The sequence below is a fragment of the Periophthalmus magnuspinnatus genome, chromosome 16 (assembly GCF_009829125.3).
Source record: "Periophthalmus magnuspinnatus isolate fPerMag1 chromosome 16, fPerMag1.2.pri, whole genome shotgun sequence".
NCBI lineage: Eukaryota > Metazoa > Chordata > Actinopteri > Gobiiformes > Gobiidae > Periophthalmus > Periophthalmus magnuspinnatus.
In genome coordinates, this window is record NC_047141.1 from 30,381,939 (window position 1) to 30,405,295 (window position 23,357).

Genomic DNA, 23,357 nt, shown 5'->3' on the forward strand with positions numbered 1-23,357 from the left:
TCAGATGTTACATAATTTTACTTCCTTTTAAATAAAGCTCAAAACCTGTATATTCATGATTAGAGTAATGACAGAATCTTTATCTAGTTAGGTCAGTGTGTAATCTGTTATTAAATGTCTCGTGTAAATTGCATTTTGGATTGAGTTTTCTGTGTTGATGACATGGGCAGAGGAACTCGTCTTCCTGTTTTTCTGCACCACTACATGCCTCACGACCTGCAAATGACACCCCCCCCCCCCCCCCCCCCCTCCTCTCTCTCTTCCTCTCCCTCCCTCTCTCTCTCTCTCGTCTCTCTCTCTTCCTCTCTCTCTCCCTCCTCCCCCTTCTCCTCTCTCTCCCTCCCTCCCTCTCTCTCTTTCTCTCTCTCTCTCTCTCACCAATAAGTTCATTTGTGCTGTGGGGAAAACAGAAACTTTCTGTTTTGGCGGTACTCGCTCGACATTTGAAGTGCAGGACAGCGCGTCTCATGGCTCCTAAAAGCATAAAGACGGAAATCTGCCATATTCTCACTGAACTGAGGGGCAAAGATTTCGAAAAGTTCTGTTTTCATTTGACTGACAGCTCAGAGGAGCCGCGCATCAGAGCAGGAGAAGTGGAGGGCAAGTCCCGCGAGGACATCACGACGCTCCTGGTGTCCCGGTGCACAGGGGCCGGAGCTCTGCACAGGACCATCACTACTCTGAGACACATCGGCTGCAACGAGGAGGCGCAGGAACTGGGTGAGAATGAACTGAATATTCAGACATCGCGGACACTGGACCTTCATGGTTATTAGGTCAACAACAGTAGACCTTTGGTCAGGGCGCCATTTTATGGTTTATTGTTTATTGTGATTTACCCGGGACAGTCCCAACTATTTTGACCCAGTCCCTCACAAATACTGTTAAGATGGTGGATTTTCTGTTTGGTTGTTTGCCATGTTGAGTGAAAAGTGAAAAAAAACAACAACAAAAAAACAAAAAACAAGGCTAATTATTTTTGTTGTAGCTGAATATCACTTGGAAAGCATCAATCTAAACTTCCATAGTTTGCCAGAGAACTGGGCTAATGTGTACCCATGTTTAGTATCGATGTTTAGTGTGTATCGATGTTTAGTATCAATGTTTTGTGTGTATCAGTGCTTTGTGTGTATCAGTGCTTTGTGTGTATCAGTGCTTTGTGTGTATCAGTGTTTAGTGTGTATTAGTGTTTTGTGTGTATGGATGTTTTGTGTGTATCAGTGTTTTGCGTGTATCAGTGTTTTGTGTGTATCAGTGTATTGTGTGTATGGATGTTTTGTGTGTATCAGTGTTTTGTGTGTATCAGTGTATTGTGTGTATCAGTGTTTTGTGTGTATCAGTGTTTAGTGTGTATCAGTGTATTGTGTGTATCAGTGTTTTGTGTGTATCAGTGTATTGTGTGTATGGATGTTTAGTGTGTATCAGTGTATTGTGTGTATGGATGTTTAGTGTGTATCAGTGTATTGTGTGTATGGATGTTTTGTGTGTATCAGTGTTTTGTGTGTATCAGTGTATTGTGTGTATGGATGTTTTGTGTATAGTTTGTTCATGTGTCTCTCCTCTGTTTCAGAATGCAGAAACACTTCTCGTCTGGATGTGCGTTCACAGGGGGTGATGGACGCGCCGCTCAATGTAAGAAACACAAACATGTGAAAAGTGAATGGGACGTGTGTGTGTGTCCTGCTCTGGTGCTGGGGTTAAACTGCAGGAGCAGTGGACACATCTCCAGATCTGTGCAAATGTAGTTTAGTGCATCAGTCGTTCAGTTTTAGGACGATCTCATCAAAGACGCTTTGACTTTTCCTCATAAGCCGCCATGTTTGTTTTGATCCAAACCAAGGAAGTGTAATCGGATCTGGAAGATGAGCCAAAGATGGTGTTGTGTTGTTTTCATTGGTCTGAGCTTATTGGTGTGAATGCCAAAAATATACGGGCTAGCTCCTCCCACCCACGTGCACGTTTCAGCTCTGACCAATCAGAGCGATAGCTAGGCCTGTCACCATAACACATTTTGAAGTGTACTATACTGAAGTGAATATTGATGATAAATGAAAATACTAAAATCAAACCATAAAGCAGAAGTATTAGTACAAAGAAAAAGTGCCCATTCTCACCCGGTTCCTGTGCCTCCTCATTTACGATGGTCCTGTGCAGAGCTCCAGCCCAAAAACAATCGTTCCGTCATATATTGAACGATAAGTCAGTATAATGTTCGTGGTGACGGGCCTAGCCATAGGTGCTAAAGCGGAGCTAGCACGGCTCAGAGTGGGGATTAATCTTACAAAATTAACTTTCAGGAGCTTTGAGGACTTTAAAAAATGTAAACGTTTATGTTGTGAAAATATAGTAGAATCTCTACAAAATCTGACCTATGTGAAAGCTGAGGACGTCCTGTAAACCCAACACGAGTCTGAGTTCACAAAAATTATTTATTATTATAGATCCATGATACAAATGGACCATGTCTTCCTCTGACTGGTTAGTCCAGTGTCAGTCCCGAACATCTGAACTCGAGGAGATACGCCTCATGTCTCTGTAAAGTAGAGTGACAGATCTTAGTCTCGACTGGCCATGCTGCGGCTCTCTCATGTACTGTAGGTATCAGTACTTTTCAGACTGTAGGATCTGAAGATGTCATACTCCCAGATGAGGCCAGAGACAGTTTTATTGATTACATTATACTTTGCCATGTCTCAAAGGAACCTGATCGTTTCTATTGGTGACTTCAAGTGCATTTGACAGATCGATATATTTTTCAAATTGTGACTCAGTTTGGTGGGATAGTACATGTGTGCTATATATTTATCATAGTTTCACTTAACATTTGTGAAGAAAGGCGTTAGCTCTGAGCGGTCACACAGAATCCCTCTGCCCATGTCATCAATACTGAAAACTCCATCCAAAATGCAGATACAATTTATGCACAAAGAAAGCATTTTTCTGACACTTTAATCCTTTGTTTAAAAAAATTAATGTGTTGTCATTTATTTTTATCAGTCTATACCTAAATAATGTGTAATTGAGACAAGTTTTGGCCCTTGTAAAGATCATGGTTGCTAGGTAACATACCTCTACATATGTCATATCTGCTGCCCGTGTCCAACCAGGAAGTACAATGACAAACTTCCCTTAGGCCTGTCACGAAAACAGTTTGAAGCACGACATATTGTTATAGAGATATACTGCTGTATGAAAAAACATAATATTGAAACAGAATAATCCCAATAAAGCATTTTTAAATAGACTGGATCATAAAGAGACATGAGCTGAGAAAAATAAACAGAGGAATGAACCAATGATTAACCGTAGAAGTGACTTATTCACCCATCTACAGCTCAAATCTTATCCTATTACAACTGAAATGACAAAAGTCTTCCTAAATTTGCAAAGAAAAAGTATTCACAATAAATAATGTGCCCCAAAATATGTAGTTCCAGCTTTCATATACAAAACCATAAGTTGATATAGTAATTACTGTGACAGGTCTGACTTCACCAAAATTACAAAACTTGAAAAGATAAGGTAAAACTGTTAGTAAAATCTTAAATCTAATGATGTTGAATATGGTTTAGAGCACACGTGTCAAACTCAAGGCCCGGGGACCAATTGTGACCCACCATGTCATTTTATGTGGCCCGCGACAAGGTGAATTAAAATGTATGACACAGTTTATCAGGAGATACGCAGTTACACAGTCATATTTTTTATATCTATGCAAATTTGAGGGCAACCATTTTCCTGATGTGGCCCAATTGAATGTTGTGGTGTCATGTGATGTGACAAATTTGTGAAACTCCAGGTGAGACAGTTTTTTTTCTTTGCAGAAGAAGAAGCACAGAGATCCTGAGCAGCCTGCAGAGCCCCTCAGCGTGTGGGCCAACGGTGTGACCTCAGCGAAAATGACCCGGGCAAAACAGACCCAGAGCAAAGTGGAAAAGAGTTCCACAGATGAGCCGAAGCTTTCAGGAGACCTACTGCTGTTTGGCAAACACAGAGGCAAAAGCTTTGAGTGGCTCTTGCAGAAATATGAAGCCTACGCAGTGTATGTGGTGGCCACTCACCTGAAAGAGCGAGAGGATGGAGACACGACTCAGACTGAACTCATGAGGAACAAGGTACTCTTTTATTCATATCACTATATCACTACTTGGTCTGTCACGATCCTTCAATACCTAAAAGATGGAACAGTTATTTTGGGAGACAGTATTTATATTTATTTGTACTTGTAAGTGTGTAATCCCTCAGTCATCCAGATAAGGTAATGTGTCTACTCCATTCAGTGTAGTGAAGAGTTCAGTGAGCGTTATTTTAATAAGAGAATGTACCAATACCGTCACAAGAGCTCCTTGGGACCCCAGTCTACTGTACATCTACATCTCAAAGACGCTAACCGCTCCTTTGAACATAGTGAGGTTCAGATCTGAGCCAGAGAAAAGAAATGGTTTGAGAGAGGAGTTAAAGAACCAGTTTGTGTTAGAAAAGACAATCCTTCTTTTACCAATAATGGAGCCTTAGACATCATCTATCTCCTATTTATAACTCCATCCACAGACCTAAATCTAAACAAGTAAAATAATAGGGCTAGCTAGTATGCTAATAGTCAGTATTATAGCGTCATTTGGCTGTCTTTTAAGTTGGAGCGCGTACACAGAAACCGTAGGGCGCAGTATGTAAAAGTGAGCTGTTTACCCTCCAGCGCCCTCTCTCTTTCTGCCTGCGCCCACTTTGGTTTTTTTCAATGAGCCTCCACTTTGGTTATTTATTCTTCAGCAGAAATACGTCATCAAAACCAGACTTGAACAGACGATCACAGATTTAGAGGTTGGAAGCGGATCTCTCCTTCACTGTGGTTCTCCTCGAGATTTCTCTTTTTCACACTGTTCTTCATTCTCATGTTGGGCTGTAAGAGGCGACTGCGGCTGTGATTTTGGGCTTTACAAAAATGAATTGAATTAAAATTGAATTGAGTCATTTTGGACAGTCATGGACAACCCAAACATAAGTTTATTCTTTATCTGTACAATTTACCTGATAGATTCATGTTAAAACGAGATATAAAATTATCATGAAATGATGTGATATGTAAAACGAGGAACTGCAGCAGAGGATCTATCCACTTTTGTGTGTTTGTATGATGAGATATAGGCTATGCTACGGATGTTGTCATGACTTGTCATGAGTAGTAGTAGTTTAGTAGTAGCCCGGAGCCCTTCATCTATTTGCGGCTTTGATAATTTTGTTTCCAGTTTTAACATGAAACTAACTGTAAAAAATAACTAAAGCCAGCTCACTGAAAAAAAAAAACAAAGTGAGCGCAGGCAGAAAAAGAGAGGGCGCTGGAGGGTAAACAGCTCACTTTTAGATACTGCGCCCTACGATTTCTGTGCTCCAACTTAAAGATAGGGACACCAAAGGACACCATACAGTATGAGAATCTATTTGGGGCATGAACGATTATGCAAAATATGTCGTCTATATTTTGATCCATTGTGGCGTAAGCCTAGTCACTACTTGTCTTTAATATGTTGTCGAGCTACGACCAAACAATCACCGCTAATCCGACTCATTGTGACTAATCATTTTTTGAAATAGTTTAAAGTAGTATTACAATAGTATTACACTTCTACGGGGTATTAAAGAGGGATATTACACTTCTATGGAGTATTAAAGAGGGGGTATTACACTACTGTGGGGTATTAAAGAGGGCTATTACACTTCAATGGGGTATTAAAGAGGCTATTACACTTCTATGGGGTAATAAAGAGGGGTATTACACTTCTATGGGGTATTAAAGAGGAGTATTACACTTCTATGGGGTATTAAAGAGGAGTATTACACTTCTATGGGGTATTAAAGAGGAGTATTACACTTCTATGGAGTATTAAAGAGGAGTATTACGCTTCAATGGGGTATTAAAGAGGGGTATTTTACTTCAGTGTTGTATAAGCTGCTATCACATAACTTATATTTAGAATACCATGTTACCTTTCTTTTTTTTTTTTTTTTTGGAAATACTACATTCGTAGTCCACAGTCACTCCTCCTTCATAAAGCTCTCATATTACAGTCGGCATGTGTTCTGCTAGTGAAACTACTGCACATCACATCAGGTTTGTAAAGCTGTACCGGGTGACGTAGGCCTGTGGGTGGAGCCTTGTACAAAATCTGTTCCCAATCTGGAACATTCTCAAGCTCTTGGGAAAGTTCCAGATTGAAATGACATGTTAATTATGTAAACAAGTGGTGATAGCGAACTGTTGAGCACGCTGTCTTGTCTGATGAGGCTTTCTAGATGGTTGGGGAGGGCCATGGGTGAAGGTGGGGACGAAAAGGAGAGTGAAGGGTCCCTAGAGCAACAGGGACCCAGGGCTGGTCTTTGGGCAGGTGATGGGGGTGCTGCTGGGACTGAAACTGGAGAATGAAGTGCGTACATCAGGTGGAGAAAATAAGTGGTTAAAGACGACTCAAATATGTATGAATCAGTCCAAACACAAAGAGTGCATGAAAGATATAATCATACATGTGTTTATTTGTCAGGACGCTCTGGCTGAGTATGTGAGCTGCTTTCCAAATGTGATGGAGGAGGTTCACTTTTACAGAGAAGGACTGGCTCCTCTTGGATTTGGAAAATATGAAAAAGTCACTCGCCAGGATTTGTACAACTCTGAAGACGAGATGGAGAAGAGGTAAAAATTGGGGTGCTACTACTACTGCTTTGACCACTACTTCTGTTTCTACTACTGCTACTACTTCTACAAGTTTTACTACTACTACTGCTACTACTATTTATTTATTTAAAGGACAGTGCACTGATCTCAAAGAGTAAAGACGCTCTGCTCCTAGCAACAAGCTACTTTCCAATTGAAGTACTACCACTACTACTACTACTACTACTGATACTACTACTACTACTACTACTACTACTACTGCTACTACTACTATTACAACTGCTGTTCCACCAAACCAAGTCATAATTAGAAAAAATCCCTCTCAACATTACAGTCACACTCTAGCTAGCATTAGCCAACAGTTTTTCAGTCAGTCACTCTCACCTTTTGGTTGAACATCAAACTCCTAAACAGGAAATAAATCCATTTTGTGTTTTTCTTGAGTTTTAAGTCTAGATTTAGATCCATAGACTGTACAGAGAAGTGGACTAAGTGAGTGTGACGTCACCCATAGCATTAGCTCCAGTCAAATGAAGCTCATCGAGGCTAGCAGTTATAGCGGATAATTTGGAGCCAACTTCCATATTTGGAATTCTGACCGCGAGTATCATAGCAACCAAAGAGCCAAAACTTGTTGCTAATGCTAGCGGGCGCGACCTCAGTGGAAGAGGGCGCCTGATTCGTTCATGTTTTGAGTTACAGACACTATAGTGAAATAAAAAATAGTGAAATATTAATACGAACCTTTAAGACCAAAATGAGGAGTCTGACAGCAGCAGGTACAGAGAGAGGGGACACCACTTTCCAATGTAAACTGAACTGGAGCCAGAATCACTGGAGCAGGAAGTGCACTCATGATCACTCCTTATTTGGAGTGTGGTGGCTATGTCCATGTATATACACAGTCTATGCTTACATCTTAAAAACAATTCAGGGTGTGTTTACAAATGTGTGCATTGTGTCACCATGGTAACTACTGAACATTCCGCCATAGACACATGCAGTACACCCCCACCTCCCATGATGTCACTGAAAAGTATCAATATTGTCTCCTCGTGCAGGTATATGAAGTGGCTACGCTCCCTGGAGGGCACAGGGAACGGAGCTCACATGGAGCGTGTTCTGAAGTACATCTCACACCGCGATGCTAAGGGCGGTACCTGCCCCTGCTCCAGCTTTAAACACAAACCAACGAGAAGATCGCCACGAAGGGGAGAACAATCAGGCACCAGGTATGACACGGTACCACTTATAATAAGCTTCATTTTAATAGCAAAACTTCAAATAATATTACTCAAGTAGAAGTGCAAAGGAGTGGACAGACACAAAAATGAGCCAAACTAAATCACATCTGAAGGAGCTGCACGAAAAACACAAATGTTCAAATCATTTCATGTTGTCGACATAAAGCTCAAGTCACTTTAGACTCACTCACAGAGGGAAGAGGAACACAACTTTTACTCAAATTATATACTGCTAGAAAAGCACAATTTCTTTCAAAAGTTACTCAATGAAATGTAACTGAGTACTATCCAGCTCTGTCAGCCTGTGGTCAGAAGCAGAAGTAGTAGAAGTAGAAGTAGTATTCTCACAGAGACTATGACATCTATGACACTGTGTGTTAGCCTTGTCACAATAATGACTATATCGTTCAGTATATGACAACTGGAACAGTATATTTGGGGCCTCAGTATTTATCATGAGTACTTTTTCTTTACTAAAGTGGGATATACTGTATGGGGTATTTTTGTTGCAATACAATAAGATTTGAGCTTTAGAGGGGTGAATAAGTCAAACTATTGGTACATTCTGCTGTTTGTCTGTTGTAACTCTTTAATGAATCTATTCTTTGAAATTTGTTTACCGGGATTATCTTTATTTAAATCCTGGCATAAACTTGTTTCATTATTATCGTTTATCACAGTATTTCTGTAGCGATATATCGTGTTTCCAAATGTGTGATCTTGACAGGCCTGCTGTCAATTTATAATTGCACTTGGAATAAGATTTCATTTCCTCTTTCCAGTGACATATCAGGGGTTAAATTAGATCATTTGAGTCCCACAGAAACTTGAACTGTTTAGACTTGATCACTAAAGATGCAACTGATTTGTGGAGTGTACAGACATAACATAATGAGCACAGAGAGATGAGTGTGTGACAGGAGCTGTGTCCATATTATGTGACCAGTGTGTTGCTCATTATTTTACTTTGTGTTTTTTTTTTTCAGATTCATTCCTGTTGTAAAGAAACAGTGGCTCTGATGAAGTTACCAACTTAAGCTTTTTAGAATTAGATTTGCACTGCTTTTCTATGTGATCATTGCTTACACCAGAAAGAAATTTAAAGAAATTCAAACATTTGCTAAGAAAATGCTGAGTTTGTTTGGCTCTCGGTTATGAACTTTAAAAAGAACCGTGCGAGGACAAGACTGACTTACCTGCGTGACGTTTTGCAGATCCAAACCACCGTCTTTGAGCCAGACCGGGCCTATTTACTACAGTCCAGATCTCAGTTTCAGTCCAGTCTCAGTTTTTTATTTGTTTGGTGAATAAATGTGAAAATCTCAGTGAATTTACTTTATTGTGATAATCAAAACCACAGAGTAAATGTTCACTTTTTCATATTTATAATCTGTGTATAATTCATTTTGTTTTGGAAGGTGAAAGCCATTTGCAATAAAAAGTAAAAATAATTAAATAGTTCATGTGCATTTAATATTAATGGTTCAAAGAATGATCAGGGTGAATGTTCGGCCCCTGCACATTTTCACCTCACCAAATCTGGCCCTCTGTGCAAGAAGTTTGGACACCCCTGTCTTACACTTTTGTCTGTCTCTATCATGTGCTGTTTTAAATTCACTTTTTAAACGTAGTCATTTTAACAGTAATGTCTTTTTTGAAGAAAGGGACCTAAAAGTAGAGATTTGTTGAAGATTAAACCATTGCTCCACATAGTATAGCTGTTTACTGTCCTGCCAGATCTTTACAAAAATGAGTGGGTCTGGAGCCCTATCCTGTCTCCAGAGATTACAGAGGGCATGATTGACAGGCAGATTAACCAATCAGAGAGAGGCATGGTCCATTTTTGTCAAAACAAACATGGCTGCTTACATTAAAGAAGGGGAAAAAACAGCACAGAGGAGAGAGAGAGACAGCTCTGCAGAATCAATACAAGAACCAAACTGTTCTTTATCTCAGGTAAATGAAGTGATATATTTAGTCCTGAATGACACAAGGATTTGGAGAAAAGAGAGACACGTGACACAAATGAGACTGGTTGGACCGGCCCACGTTAGAACCAACCCACGTTAGGACGGACGTTTGTCCTGCTCTGTGGTCCCATTACAGACATGTCAGGATTTAAACAGGATGTAGAAGGGTCTGGCTGCACACTACTTCTCAAACTACAGAATATTTACTGTTAAAATGACTTTGGAGTAAATATATGATTTTTTTTTTGACACAAATAAAATGTAATATGATCTTCAAATCAAATACAGCTTTTACAGATAACACTTTTAATGGTCACTGTTGTGGAAAAATTACAGTTCTAGATGAAAAGTAATCCATTTGCGAAGCTCGGTGAGTTTTGAAATACAAGAAAAAAGGTTTATTGTTATTGACAGGACAGAGCCCAGGCCTGCCCTGGCCTCCCGGCCTCTCCCCCAGTTCTCCTCTCAGTCTAAATCCCAGTCTAAAACCACCGCTGAGCATTATTTATTTATTTATATCAGAATGACAATGCTACATACATTTCAAAGCAGAGTGACTTTTGTTTCACACCCATGAGATAATGAACTTTTACACTTAGACAGGTAGAACAACAACAAGTTTCCTGTGGGATGGAGACAGAGCTTCACACATGTTTATGTCTGGTGTGGGTCTGACAGACACAGATCAAATGTTTTTAAAGACACAACATGACTATACTTAAATCTCTATCACACTTGCTCTTACTTCCAAAAACTTTGGGCATAATGGCCAATACTTAATGCCCAGATTGAAGTGTATTTTCCAACAGGCTTGGTACTTTTGGTATAGACTGAATGACTGATTTATAATCTCTAAAAGGAATTGGGAATTGGTGCTTTTGCATAAACTTCACCTAATTTAAAATGTGGCCAAAATCATAATAATCATAATCATCGTAAGACGGGCTCCAAATGAGCTAATGTTTCACTCACGTCTTATTCCATATACACAGGAATGCAAGGAAAAAATACATTTAATATAATTGAAATAATTTATATACAATACAGGTTTAATATTTCTCCAAACAGAACTTGATGACTAACGAGTCCAAAACCTGTAGACAGAAAAATACGAGTTTGAATGGATGTTGTGTGATAGTTGTTTAACTTAGAATAGTGCAGAGTTCACAAATAAACAGCTGTTAAATAAAGTAAATAATCACACAATGAATTAAGATAGAATCAACAATATATTCTATATTTTACACAACATAACCCAGTCTGATAATAAAATATAGGCAGAAATCACAGGGGGTTCGGACCCCCTGGTCTCCTCTTACTGTCCCCCTGTCTCCTCTTACTGTCCCCCTGTCTCCTCTTACTGTCCCCCCGTCTCCTCTTACTGTCCCCCTGGTCTCCTCTTACTGTCCCCCTGTCTCCTCTTACTGTCCCCCCGTCTCCTCTTACTATCCCCCTGTCTCCTCTTACTGTCCCCCTGTCTCCTCTTACTGTCCCCCCGTCTCCTCTTACTATCCCCCTGTCTCCTCTTACTGTCCCCCCGTCTCCTCTTACTGTCCCCCTGTCTCCTCTTACTGTCCCCCCGTCTCCTCTTACTGTCCCCCCGTCTCCTCTTACTGTCCCCCTGTCTCCTCTTCCTGTCCCCCTGGTCTCCTCTTACTGTCCCCCCGTCTCCTCTTACTGTCCCCCCGTCTCCTCTTACTGTCCCCCTGGTCTCCTCTTACTGTCCCCCCGTCTCCTCTTACTGTCCCCCCGTCTCCTCTTCCTGTCCCCCTGGTCTCCTCTTACTGTCCCCCCGTCTCCTCTTACTGTCCCCCTGTCTCCTCTTACTGTCCCCCCGTCTCCTCTTACTGTGCCCCTGTCTCCACTTACTGTGCCCCTGTCTCCTCTTACTGTCCCCCCGTCTCCTCTTACTGTCCCCCTGTCTCCTCTTACTGTCCCCCCGTCTCCTCTTACTGTCCCCCCGTCTCCTCTTACTGTCCCCCTGTCTCCTCTTCCTGTCCCCCTGGTCTCCTCTTACTGTCCCCCTGTCTCCTCTTACTGTCCCCCCGTCTCCTCTTACTGTCCCCCTGTCTCCTCTTACTGTGCCCCTGTCTCCTCTTACTGTCCCCCCGTCTCCTCTTACTGTCCCCCTGGTCTCCTCTTACTGTCCCCCCGTCTCCTCTTACTGTGCCCCTGTCTCCTCTTACTGTCCCCCCGTCTCCTCTTACTGTCCCCCTGTCTCCTCTTACTGTCCCCCCGTCTCCTCTTACTGTCCCCCTGTCTCCTCTTACTGTCCCCCCGTCTCCTCTTACTGTCCCCCCGTCTCCTCTTACTGTCCCCCCGTCTCCTCTTACTGTCCCCCCGTTTCCTCTTCCTGTGCCCCTGTCTCCTCTTACTGTCCCCCCGTCTCCTCTTACTGTCCCCCCGTCTCCTCTTACTGTCCCCCTGTCTCCACTTCCTGTGCCCCTGTCTCCTCTTACTGTCTGTAAATGTTGAGTCTAGTCCTGCTTCAGTCTGGGTTTTGAGTTCTTTTTGTCCTGTCTTATACCTCTAATCACAACTACTCTTTATGTTTTACTCTGTTATAGACAGGCTTTGTTTTATATCTATGTCTGATTGACAAATAAATAAATGAGAAAGTCAAGTTATACTGAGATAAGCAGACAGATAAAATCACTTTATATTCAGGTTCACTCATAATCTGATTTACAGACGGAGTGTACAGTCTTAAAGAATTTTAAAGTTTTTGAAAGAAATGTCCAAATGTATGATCCACATATGTTGAACCTTATCATTTAAGTTGGATTAAGAAGAGAGGGAGAGTGCTTCACTGGGTCATAACAGTATGTATATGAAAATCTGAAAGTGCTCTTTGAGGGCTACGCCTTATGTAATAAAGCTCTTCTGTTAGTAGTTTGGGATCAGCTCCACAAACTTGTCATATTAATCGTAAGTCTTAAAGTCCAACATGACACAATCACATTTTTGAGGTTGAATAATGGCTCAATTTTCTGAATCTGTTGTGAAAAAAACATTTGACTTTTGTTTATTTACACTGTTAGGCGTGTTCTATCAAAATGACGACTGGATTTGATCAGTTCAAATCTTAAAAGTTTATTCCCCTCACAGTTACAATCTAATACAGGACCCGGGGTCATATGATCTCTCCCTCGTGTGTGCAGCAGGCGGTCTGTCTGCCTTTCCCTGGCCCCGTAACATAAAAATGTAACATGAAACATGAATATGCAAATATTATGTTGAGTAGGTTGTCGCCCAGGTTCCTCCCTTCGGCCTCATCTCTCCAGGCTGCACCAGTTTATTTTTCTGGCCTTGAGTCTCATCCGACCGCCCTGTCCCTGTAAAGGAGCGTCTACACACCCCAACAATTTCCCACAATTCATATCACACAATGTCGCCTTTAACATAGTTTCAGTTTTAGTACAAGATGCTCCACTCTAGTATAAACATCGTGGCTGTCAAACGACATGATTCACCTCCTACTATGTTGCCTTAACTCGGTTAAAGGAGTTTCTGCAAAGCACCAACTGTCTTCCATAATTCACGTTTTACCTTTAACCTAATTTCAGTGTTAGTAGATGGTGTTCAACTTTTAGTATGGTGCTTGTTAGACAACCTCCAAAAAGATACAACATTCAAAGAATATATAAATTCAGTATAAAAATGGTGATTACATAATAATATTCAAAACTTCTATGATTTCAGTATCAAAAGATATATATGTATATGTGATGCCCCTAAGAAACTTTATTCAATCAATATGCATTCCATATTTTTGATATATGTATTTGTAATGCAACTTAGAAGCTTTATTACTTGACATACCCTTCAACACTGACACAGAAGACGCTGAACTTTGTGTGAGTTTTAGTTTCATGTGGATAGGTCCAGTAATTAGAGATATGAACCTTAAACCAGGTCCACACATCTGTCACACACAGAACTCCACAGAGGATTCTGACCTGTCTCAGCTCAGGTTAAACTAGAGGATCTCTACTATGCACTAAAGTCACGTGAACTCAACCTACAAGTAACAGAAAAACATTCTGTCAACCATTTCAAAGCAGAGTGACTTTGGTTTCACACCCATGAGATAATGAACTTAGACATGTGTTACAACAACGAGTCTCCTGTGGGATGGAGACAGAGTCTTCACACATGTTAATGTCTGCTCTGGGTCTAACAGACTGATCACCTGTTGATTACAGTTTCTGTTTGTTGGCTACGTCTAATGAGCTACAAAACAAGTTCTAGGATCTGTTGACAGGTAACCTATCAATAATTATGTATTTAAATTTATGAAGATAATTTTTTTTTTGCAGCTGTGGAGTTGGTGATATATTTGCTCTGCTCTGTTTTAAAATAAAATGTCGAGTCCAGGTTTTATTTGGTGTGTTTTCATTTTCTGTTGCCTCTATATTGGTTTATGGTTTATTATCAGCTGTTACATCATTTTACTTCCTGGTAAACATGGGCCAAAACGAGGGCCAAAATGAGGACCGACATAAGGACCAAAACAGGGCCAAAACCTATATACTCATGATTAGACTAAGACATACACATGACAGCATCTTTATCTAGTTCAGTCCTTCTCAAATAGTGGGGCCTCACTCCTGGGGCGGAGCGTGTGACTCCAGGAACATGCTTTTTTTTTTGCTGTAGTAGAATAAAGTGTAATTGCAAATCCATTACAGTAGGTGGCAGTGTCGTTGTCATTGTCAGAGTGTGTGCAGGTGTATTAGCTCTATGGTGTAGGTTTGTGTGCACAAGGAGCAGGAGATGAACAGTGAACAGACTGTGAACATAGAGCAGTGAACAAACCCCTCAAGAGACACGATGGAAAAATGTTTAACAGGGATGAAAAGAAAGAGAGATAGACGGAGGTGATGAGATAAACGAATAAAGTAAGACGAGGAAGTTTGATGAAGTGTATGTAGCACTTGGCTTCACCGTGACTAAAGGAGACGAGGACAGACCGGTGTGTCTGCTGTGAGCGGACAGTGTTTCAAACACCGCTTTGAAAAAAACAGCAAAAGCTGCTCATTGAAGCTGTTAATCCTGACTTCCTCATTTTGATAGAAAAAAAAAAAAAAAAAACTGGATAAATTATTTTATTCATCTTGTTAATGTTGCTAATCAATGAATTTATTATTATTTATTGATTTTATTTAATGTTTTAATTTGATATTTATTTAATTTTAATGTATTATTTTGATATTTAATTTCAATTTATTCATTTGATTTTTATTTAATTTTTTCAGTATCAAATAGTTCAGTCAGTTATTTAAAAATGTGTATAGTTTAAATAAGGATTGAACTTGTATTGATTTCTGGGAAATTGATGCATTTACATATTTTCTGTAACAGATTAAAAAACAATGTTTATAAAGTTGTTTTGTTTTTTGGGGTTTTTTTTGTAACTTGATATCCCCCCCCCTTCTCTTTCTCTCTCTCTCTCACTGATAAGCTCCAGTGAATTTGTGCTGCGGGGAAAACAGAAACTCTTTCTCTCTTTCTTTATTCGCTCGACATTTGAAGTGCAGGACAGCGCGTCTCATGGCTCCTAAAAGCATAAAGACGGAAATCTGCCATATTCTCACTGAACTGAGGGGCAAAGATTTCGAAAAGTTCTGTTTTCATTTGACTGACAGCTCAGAGGAGCCGCGCATCAGAGCAGGAGAAGTGGAGGGCAAGTCCCGCGAGGACATCACGACGCTCCTGGTGTCCCGGTGCACAGGGGCCGGAGCTCTGCACAGGACCATCACTACTCTGAGACACATCGGCTGCAACGAGGAGGCGCAGGAACTGGGTGAGAATGAACTGAATATTCAGACATCGCGGACACTGGACCTTCATGATTATTAGGTCAACAACAGTAGACCCTGTGCCTTTTTAGTGTAGTCCTAATCTCAGCACATATAAATTCGTGTGCTCAATAAAAAAATCACCAAATGCTTTTGTAGAGACTGTGGTTAGTCCTAAGATCAGCTCAAACTGTGAGTCACTCCTGCCTTTATGTAATAACAACTAGACTAGTAATATATTTACAACATGCTTACTATTTCTTTTCATAATGTCTGGATCTGTAGCATGGACAGAATGGTCGCGGGAGACGGGGTTCATTTCATGCAGATTATCATTTAACCCTTTAAGGACTGAGCACTATGGGCCAGTATAGGTCACCTAGACTTTTAGATTTTTGTTAGCCATAAAAATCATATTAAAGGAAGTATCAGAATTTACTGCATTTTTTCACACATCTACTTCTATTTTTCACTTTTTTACGCATCGAATAAATGACTGGGAAAATCCCCGCAGCCCCGCGCTCTCATTCGTCGCCTTCGCGGAGCAACAGAGGCAGATCACCGTAACTGACGGAAAAATATTTAAATAGCCCCATGTCTCCGCTTTGAGACGCTGTTTGAATTTACATGAGCGCACGACTGGGCGGAGTTACGCTGCTGGAAAGGCCGCATCCGCGCGCTTTCGCCGACAATAGGATCCGACGCTATAGGGTTAATGTCATAAGGCATAAATTAGTGCACAGTAACAACTTGGTCTCCCAGCACACAGCCTGCCCTGTTCTGACAGAGGAACAGAGGCAGTGCCACATGTGCTACAGGGTGTGTAACAACAATTATTAAGTGGAACCCTAATATTGTACATGGAAATGAATGTTGAAACCAAAATAAAAAACATATTTTACAAGGTTATTCAAAATGAAAAATATAACAAAATAAAACGTTTTATCACTAATAGGTTTTGAGAATGTTCACAAAAAAATATTTTGCTACAGATCATGTGTGCAGTATTTAACATGGGCCTTAAATCTCCAGCACGGGCGATATATTGTTATGGTCGATCTGCTGCCTAAAAATACACATACAACATTTTTTAACACTTTAGTGTCTCCTGAAGTTGGTGGTTAAAAAGGGCTGCAGGTGAGTTTGCAGTAAATTTATTTTACCGAACTTGGAGAAAATAATCAAAATCAACAGAAAACATATTGGCTGAGCTCATTGTCTGTCCCTCTGGATTCTAAACAATCGGCATCAGCCATGAAAAAATCTACACCAGTTGATCTCTCGCACCTGTGCCCCTCTAAAAATCAAATGATTGAATGCTCATTCATTCATTTGATTTTTAGACTCAGACTGAATAATAACAACAATGAACTTGAAATGGGTGATTTTTATTTTCCTGTTTTCAGCTAAAGCAACAAGAGACCTGCCACCTGCTGCACGGACAAGGCGACAGTCAATGTCGCCTCCTGTGACGTTTTCTCCAGGTACCGTAACGTCACCTGTCGAAGACCTACAGCAGGAGATTCAGACCACAGCACTGAAAAAACAAACTGTCACCAGCTTTGGTAATAACAGCTGTAGTAATTGAAGTAATAGTATAGCAGAGGCAACTCTAAACTGAATTTTAATGGCAACAATATCATAAGTTGTGCTACAGTTGTCATTGTAATACTGTAGACAACAATATCCTCATTGATTTGATTGATATATTGATATATCCTGTACATTTGTGCTCAGCCCACACAGGCTTTCATAACAGTGTAACTCATTCACAGGTGGCTGCAGGTAAAGCAAAGCCTCACAAATCTCCACGATATAAAACTTTGTCTTGTATCAGAATTGACCAATATAACAGATTAAAGCCTTTGCTTATGTTCCACATAAAATCTTTTGATTTAATAATTAAACGGGTCCTTCTTGTGTTACAGGCCCTGGAGCGTCTGCTGCACCAGACACACACAGAGCTGCAGCTGAAGGTAGTGAGGATCATTCAGGTCATTTACAAACAACCTGTGGCCAACGCCCTTGAGCGTTACCATGGACACAGAGATGTTTAATACTGTACTAGGAAACATGAATTCATCCAATCAATCAAATAACTGTCTTTGTCCCTGTGGAGCAAATTAAAAGACAGAAGTAGCTGAGTAGTTTTCAATACAGAATCAACAAGAATCAGTGTATCTTGTACAGGAAGTGACATGCGGCTAAAGATGATCAGTTTCTGTTCTATGGATAGGAGATTACTGAGCAGGGGGCGAGAGCAACAGAAAATGCTCAAATCAAACACAGAATGTAGCCTATTGAAGTGGAAGCCATGGTCATGTGCACTATCGTATAGTCCAGTGAGACGCATCGAGGCTGTTTTTACTGTGGATTTATTTGCTACATAAAAATACAGTGACAGCTCCAGTCAGAGCTGAGCTACAGGAAAAAAGCACTTATCCACTGATCAGCCTACTCCACATTCACTACATTATTTGTCTTTTTGTTTAATGGCTGATAAGAGGCCTTTTCTTGTTGACATGGTATAAACAGGTTGTTTTAAAGCTACATATAAGTTCAAAATATTCAAAATAATATATGTACCTTGTTTCTTATTTTAGCTGTATTCTCTTTCAGAAAGAAGAAGTGCGTCTCATTTGAATGTAAGTACACTGCTGGTGTTGGACAGACGGCACAATGTAAGAACAATATCTAAAACTCTACATGAATATTGATTATAATTGTCCACATTTCCTTACAGTAGGGCTCTGTGGCCACTCTATAACCTGTATAATAGATCTATCTTGTACCTGCTTTTGTCTTCCCAAATAAATTCATCTGACAGTAACAAGGATTGAGCCCCACAATCTTTAAAGTGTTCTGACCATAGACCAGGGGTCGGCAACCTTTAACACGCAAAGAGCCATTTGGACCCAGTTTCCACGGAAAATAAAACAGTGGGAGCCGCAAATACTTTTTGACATCTAAAATGAAGATAACACTCTGTATAATAATAATAACGTAACGGAATAATGTAGTTTTATTTTCACGGACAAGCCTTCTACACGTGGCAGATAAATATGGCAAAAATAAGTTAAGTGCATAAAAAATACAACTCACCACACCGCTGCATCAGAGGGAGACCTGCACTTGTTTCTTCTTTCCTTCTTGTTCATATTGGGTTCTTTCAAAAACTCTAAATCTTATCTTTTAATCCCAGGTGCTTAGTCTCCATGTGCCAGAGCATTTTTGAAGGTTTCATTGCCTCATTTGCTTTTCCTCCGCATATTACACAGAGCGGACTCTGCACGTGAGTCACCTGTAGCGACAAACCCATATTTAAGTAGGACTCCTGGTGTTGTCTGTTAAATTTATCTTTCTTTTTCTTGGAGGTCGTAGTCTCCTCTTCTGGTTCCTCAGTTGGCCTTTTCTCCTTTGTTAAAAAGCTCTTCAAAGACTTTTGTTTTGGCTCATTTTCACTCGCTTGTGGCTCTACTTTTGTGCGTTGTGTCTGATGTGTTACACATGATACGTCATCGTGGAGGACGTCATCGTGGAGGACGTCATTAGGGACGGGCGAAGAAGATCCTCCTGCTCCTGAACCTCTGCACAGCGTCTGAAAATCAGGGCTGTGTCTTTACACAGGACTGTGAGCTGTGTCTGTGTCTGTGTCTGTGTCTGTGTCTGTGTGTGTGTCTGTGTCTGTGTCTGTGTCTGTGTCTGTGTCTGTGTGTGTGTCTGTGTGTGTGTCTGTGTCTGTGTCTGTGTCTGTGTCTGTGTGTGTGTGTGTGTGTGTGTCTGTGTGTGTGTCTGTGTCTGTGTCTGTGTCTGTGTGTGTGTCTGTGTCTGTGTCTGTGTCTGTGTCTGTGTCTGTGTCTGTGTCTGTGTCTGTGTCTGTGTGTGTGTCTGTGTGTGTGTCTGTGTGTGTGTCTGTGTCTGTGTCTGTGTCTGTGTCTGTGTCTGTGTGTGTGTCTGTGTGTGTGTCTGTGTCTGTGTCTGTGTCTGTGTCTGTGTCTGTGTGTGTGTCTGTGTCTGTGTCTGTGTCTGTGTCTGTGTCTGTGTCTGTGTCTGTGTGTGTGTCTGTGTCTGTGTCTGTGTCTGTGTGTGTGTCTGTGTCTGTGTCTGTGTCTGTGTCTGTGTCTGTGTCTGTGTCTGTGTGTGTGTCTGTGTGTGTGTCTGTGTGTGTGTCTGTGTCTGTGTCTGTGTCTGTGTCTGTGTCTGTGTCTGTGTGTGTGTCTGTGTGTGTGTCTGTGTCTGTGTCTGTGTGTGTGTGTGTGTGTGTCCTCCCATGTGACTGAGCTCCTCACCCTATGTCTAAGGGAGCACCCAGCCACACTACGGAAGAACTCATGAAATTCTGGGGGCTGAGCTGTGGCTGTACTTTATTGAGTATATGAATATGGAGTTGAGTTGTTCTAGAGAACATTTAGTTCATGTTTTATTGTTTGTCTGTTTTTTCATAAGGAAACCCCCTCTGTGGGTGAGCCTGGCCCGTCTACTGTCCAGACCAATGGCTCAGTGCAAACTCCCCAAGTGAAGAAAAAGAGACCCAAAGCTGAGAGGAAGCTGTCTCAACAAAAGCTGCTGTTTGGTCAATACAAAGGCAACAGCTTTGAGTGGCTGCTGCAGAACCATGTGAGCTACGCTGGATATGTGGTGGCCACTCACCGGAAAGAGAGAGATGATGGAAGTACAGCTCAGAGTGAACTGATGAAGAACAAGGTACAGCAACCTCAGTCACATGACACAACATCATAATTATATTTCTCTGTCTATACTCGTGATGATAAAAAAAAACAACCTGCGGACACTTCTGTGTTTGGAAATGTATGCTTTTGTGTCTAAATGCTAATGCTAATACCAAAGCATAATAAATATTTAAATAACATCACAAACTGAAGTAACCTACACATTCAGTAGTCTTTACTTACATTTTTCATTTGCTCTTTGTTTTCATGTTAATTGTTTAGTTTACATTTTTAAGCATTAGCACCGACACTCAAAGACCTAGGCCTTCTATTGTAACTATTCTAAGTGTCCACTGCCTGACCCCTAGCCCTGACCCACCTGCTCCCTGTCCACTACCTGATCTTTAAGTATTGATTGATTTTAGCACAACTTTGCCAAAACCCTGTAGAGATGTAATATAGAGAGTGGTGCTTAAAGCCAATTACAATAACTTGTTAATAGTTACCGCAATAAACTAAATCTGTGTTATACTTACTTAGAGGTGGCCCAGAAAAATCTTCAAAGTAGTCACCTGAGGCAGTGTGATTGTTTTAAGTTAGTTAGTTAGTTAAATAAATGCAGCCTTTGTGATGATTAGTGAAATACCAGCATCCATCAGTTCTCTGTGAGGAGCCTTTTCTAATGCAGTTTCCAGTTTCATATTCCCCACACATCTTATATGTTTCCTCTTCCAACCTAAAACGAGCACAGTGAGAGCATGCAAACATCCTGGAGCTCAAAACTGCACTGCTCCTGACAGACTGTGGTTTTAAGGGTGGGACAGTTACAGTGAACACGCTGTATTTACCTGTGTTTTATTGTTTATGTATTTAATATGGCCATAGCATTTACAGTGAATTTAAGCGTTATAGCACAAGTGCTCATTTCCAACCCCAGTCAATAGGAGGCTTTTAAAGATTATTCCAGAGAGGAATAATGAAAGTTATACACAAAACTATATGCAGTTATATAAGCCAGAGGTAAGGCACATTTCAGACCTTGAGCAGCTCAGTTTCTGTCTCATTGAACATGTTGTGGTCAGTGTGTAGTTTTAATCTCCTGCACTGACAGAGGCTCTGGGGTACATCTGAGAGAGGCCTGACACAATCAGGCCAGAAAACAGCTGTGACACATGATTATTTAATCATTAAAAAACATTTATAATTTTTTTTTTTTAAGTGAAAAGCTCACTATGATCTGATGTATATATCTGCACTTTAAAGTATCTTACTTGCATCTAATGTGGTTTCAATTTTTGATATCAGGTTTCAGGCCACACTGCCCATTTTAAATGCATCGAGCTGCATCAACATTTGACAAAAGACTGAAGTCTGAGCTGTGAATCTCATGCAGTTCACAACATGTTTTAATCAACATCACTTTAGGGGCTGTTTGAGCCCAGTGAGCAGTAAAATACAATAACAGAAAAGCTCAAACAAAAGTCTCAACAGGTAGGGTCATCAGACCCAGGGTCCCTCCTCTGTGTTCTGAAGCTTAGACATCGCCACAGCCTCCAGGGGGCGCCAGGAGATCTCTGGAGACACAACAGGAAAGCCTCTCCAAAGCCTCACTCTGTTCTTTTGTTTTGGTCAGTGATGAGACACAGCAGACCATTGGTTGTAGTAGAAAGTCTGCTCCATGAGTGAAAAAAAACTGGAGTCAACCCTGTATGGTGCTATCTTTGAAATTCTACAAATTGCAGTTTAAATTGAATTGCAATTTATTAGGCAGCCCTTACCTCTCATCCACACAATTCAGCAGCACCAATAGGCCCAAGGATCAGTATTACAGATCTACTACTTATGAGATTCTCTATACAACTGCACAAAGACTCTCTCTAATAGGTAACTTTATGTCACGTTCTGTCATTGTCACAAGAACATAATTTTGGAGGGGGGTGTAATTTTAGATGGGGGAATACAGATTTTGCCTGCATTATTAGCCTACTTACTAAATAACCTTTTGGCCTTTGTCACCTACACAGAAAACACGATCAATACAAAACAAAGGTGCAAAATCTAATTTGGACCACGCTCAGCCTCACTTTACCTCACACGACACACGAGCAGGCGTCAGAGTAACATAAATACTGAAACTCGCCCTCTGCACGTGGAGGTAATGTCACCGCTGACCACATCTGTGACCTCCTGAACCCAATACATCCATGTTCTGGATGTCCACTAGCACAATCTGCTCCATAACATCACAAGCAGCTCCTGTCGTTTTTACACACATCTGTGTCCAGCCCATAAAGACAAGCGACGCACTGTAACTTCATCAGTGTCCTACTCAGATTAAGCCTGACCGCGGTATATGTGTAAATGCAGAGCATTCAAACTTCTCTTCACAGCTCATTCACAAAGTCAACAGATGAACATGGTTCTTTCATGCGTCTGGAAATTGCACCAAGGATCAACCAGACTTGTGTAGGTTCACAATTCTCTTCCTCATACCTTGGCGGATTTCTTTTGACTTTCCCGTGACATAGACACAAAGAATTAGTGTGTTTCAGGTGTGCCTTCAGACACATCCACAGATGCGTCCCTAATTAACTCAAATGTTGTCAATAAACCAATCAGAAGCTTCCAAAGACATGACATCATCATCTGGGTTTTACCAAAGTGTTTAAAGGCATAGTGACCAGTATTAATCATAATAGTTAAACTTCTGAAAGTAATGAAAAATACTCTAAAAAGTCCTTCTCTCATCATTCTCACATTTAGCAAATAGAAATAATTTTATCAATCCTCCTAACTGACCTAAAACAGGAAATGTTTAGTCTTATTTCCTGTCAGACAGTGAGGGGAAAAAAGCATATGTGTGTTTTTATATAGTGTCTGTAAACTTCAGGTTTCAACTGTATGTAGAGCACAGAGCAGAAGCGCCAGGAACAGCACCCAGAGAACACCAGGGGGCGCTGTTTGTAAAGGGCTTAAGTGGGTCCAGTAACAAGTTTACAGTCAGT

The 23,357-nt window shown here is 40.8% G+C and overlaps 2 protein-coding genes across 2 annotated transcripts in view; both read left to right on the plus strand.

The window, feature by feature from the left end:
- Positions 1-385: 385 nt before the first annotated feature.
- Positions 386-9,518, plus strand: LOC117384271 (uncharacterized). The gene is made up of 6 exons (XM_033981558.2): positions 386-720; positions 1,571-1,632; positions 3,825-4,115; positions 6,537-6,685; positions 7,729-7,899; positions 8,898-9,518. Exons 1-6 carry the CDS (start codon positions 468-470, stop codon positions 8,929-8,931), a joined length of 960 nt encoding a protein of 319 aa, XP_033837449.1. The 5' UTR covers positions 386-467; the 3' UTR covers positions 8,932-9,518.
- A 5,896-nt stretch (positions 9,519-15,414) lies between these two features.
- The window catches only part of LOC129456970 (uncharacterized), a 12,853-nt gene continuing 4,910 nt past the window's right edge, over positions 15,415-23,357 (plus strand). The window contains exons 1-5 of the mRNA XM_055228133.1: positions 15,415-15,687; positions 17,089-17,247; positions 17,611-17,658; positions 18,302-18,327; positions 20,129-20,386. Of these exons, the coding sequence (XP_055084108.1) occupies positions 15,435-15,687; positions 17,089-17,247; positions 17,611-17,658; positions 18,302-18,327; positions 20,129-20,386 (744 nt within the window). The 5' untranslated portion in view covers positions 15,415-15,434. The remainder of the gene's footprint in view (positions 15,688-17,088; positions 17,248-17,610; positions 17,659-18,301; positions 18,328-20,128; positions 20,387-23,357) is intronic.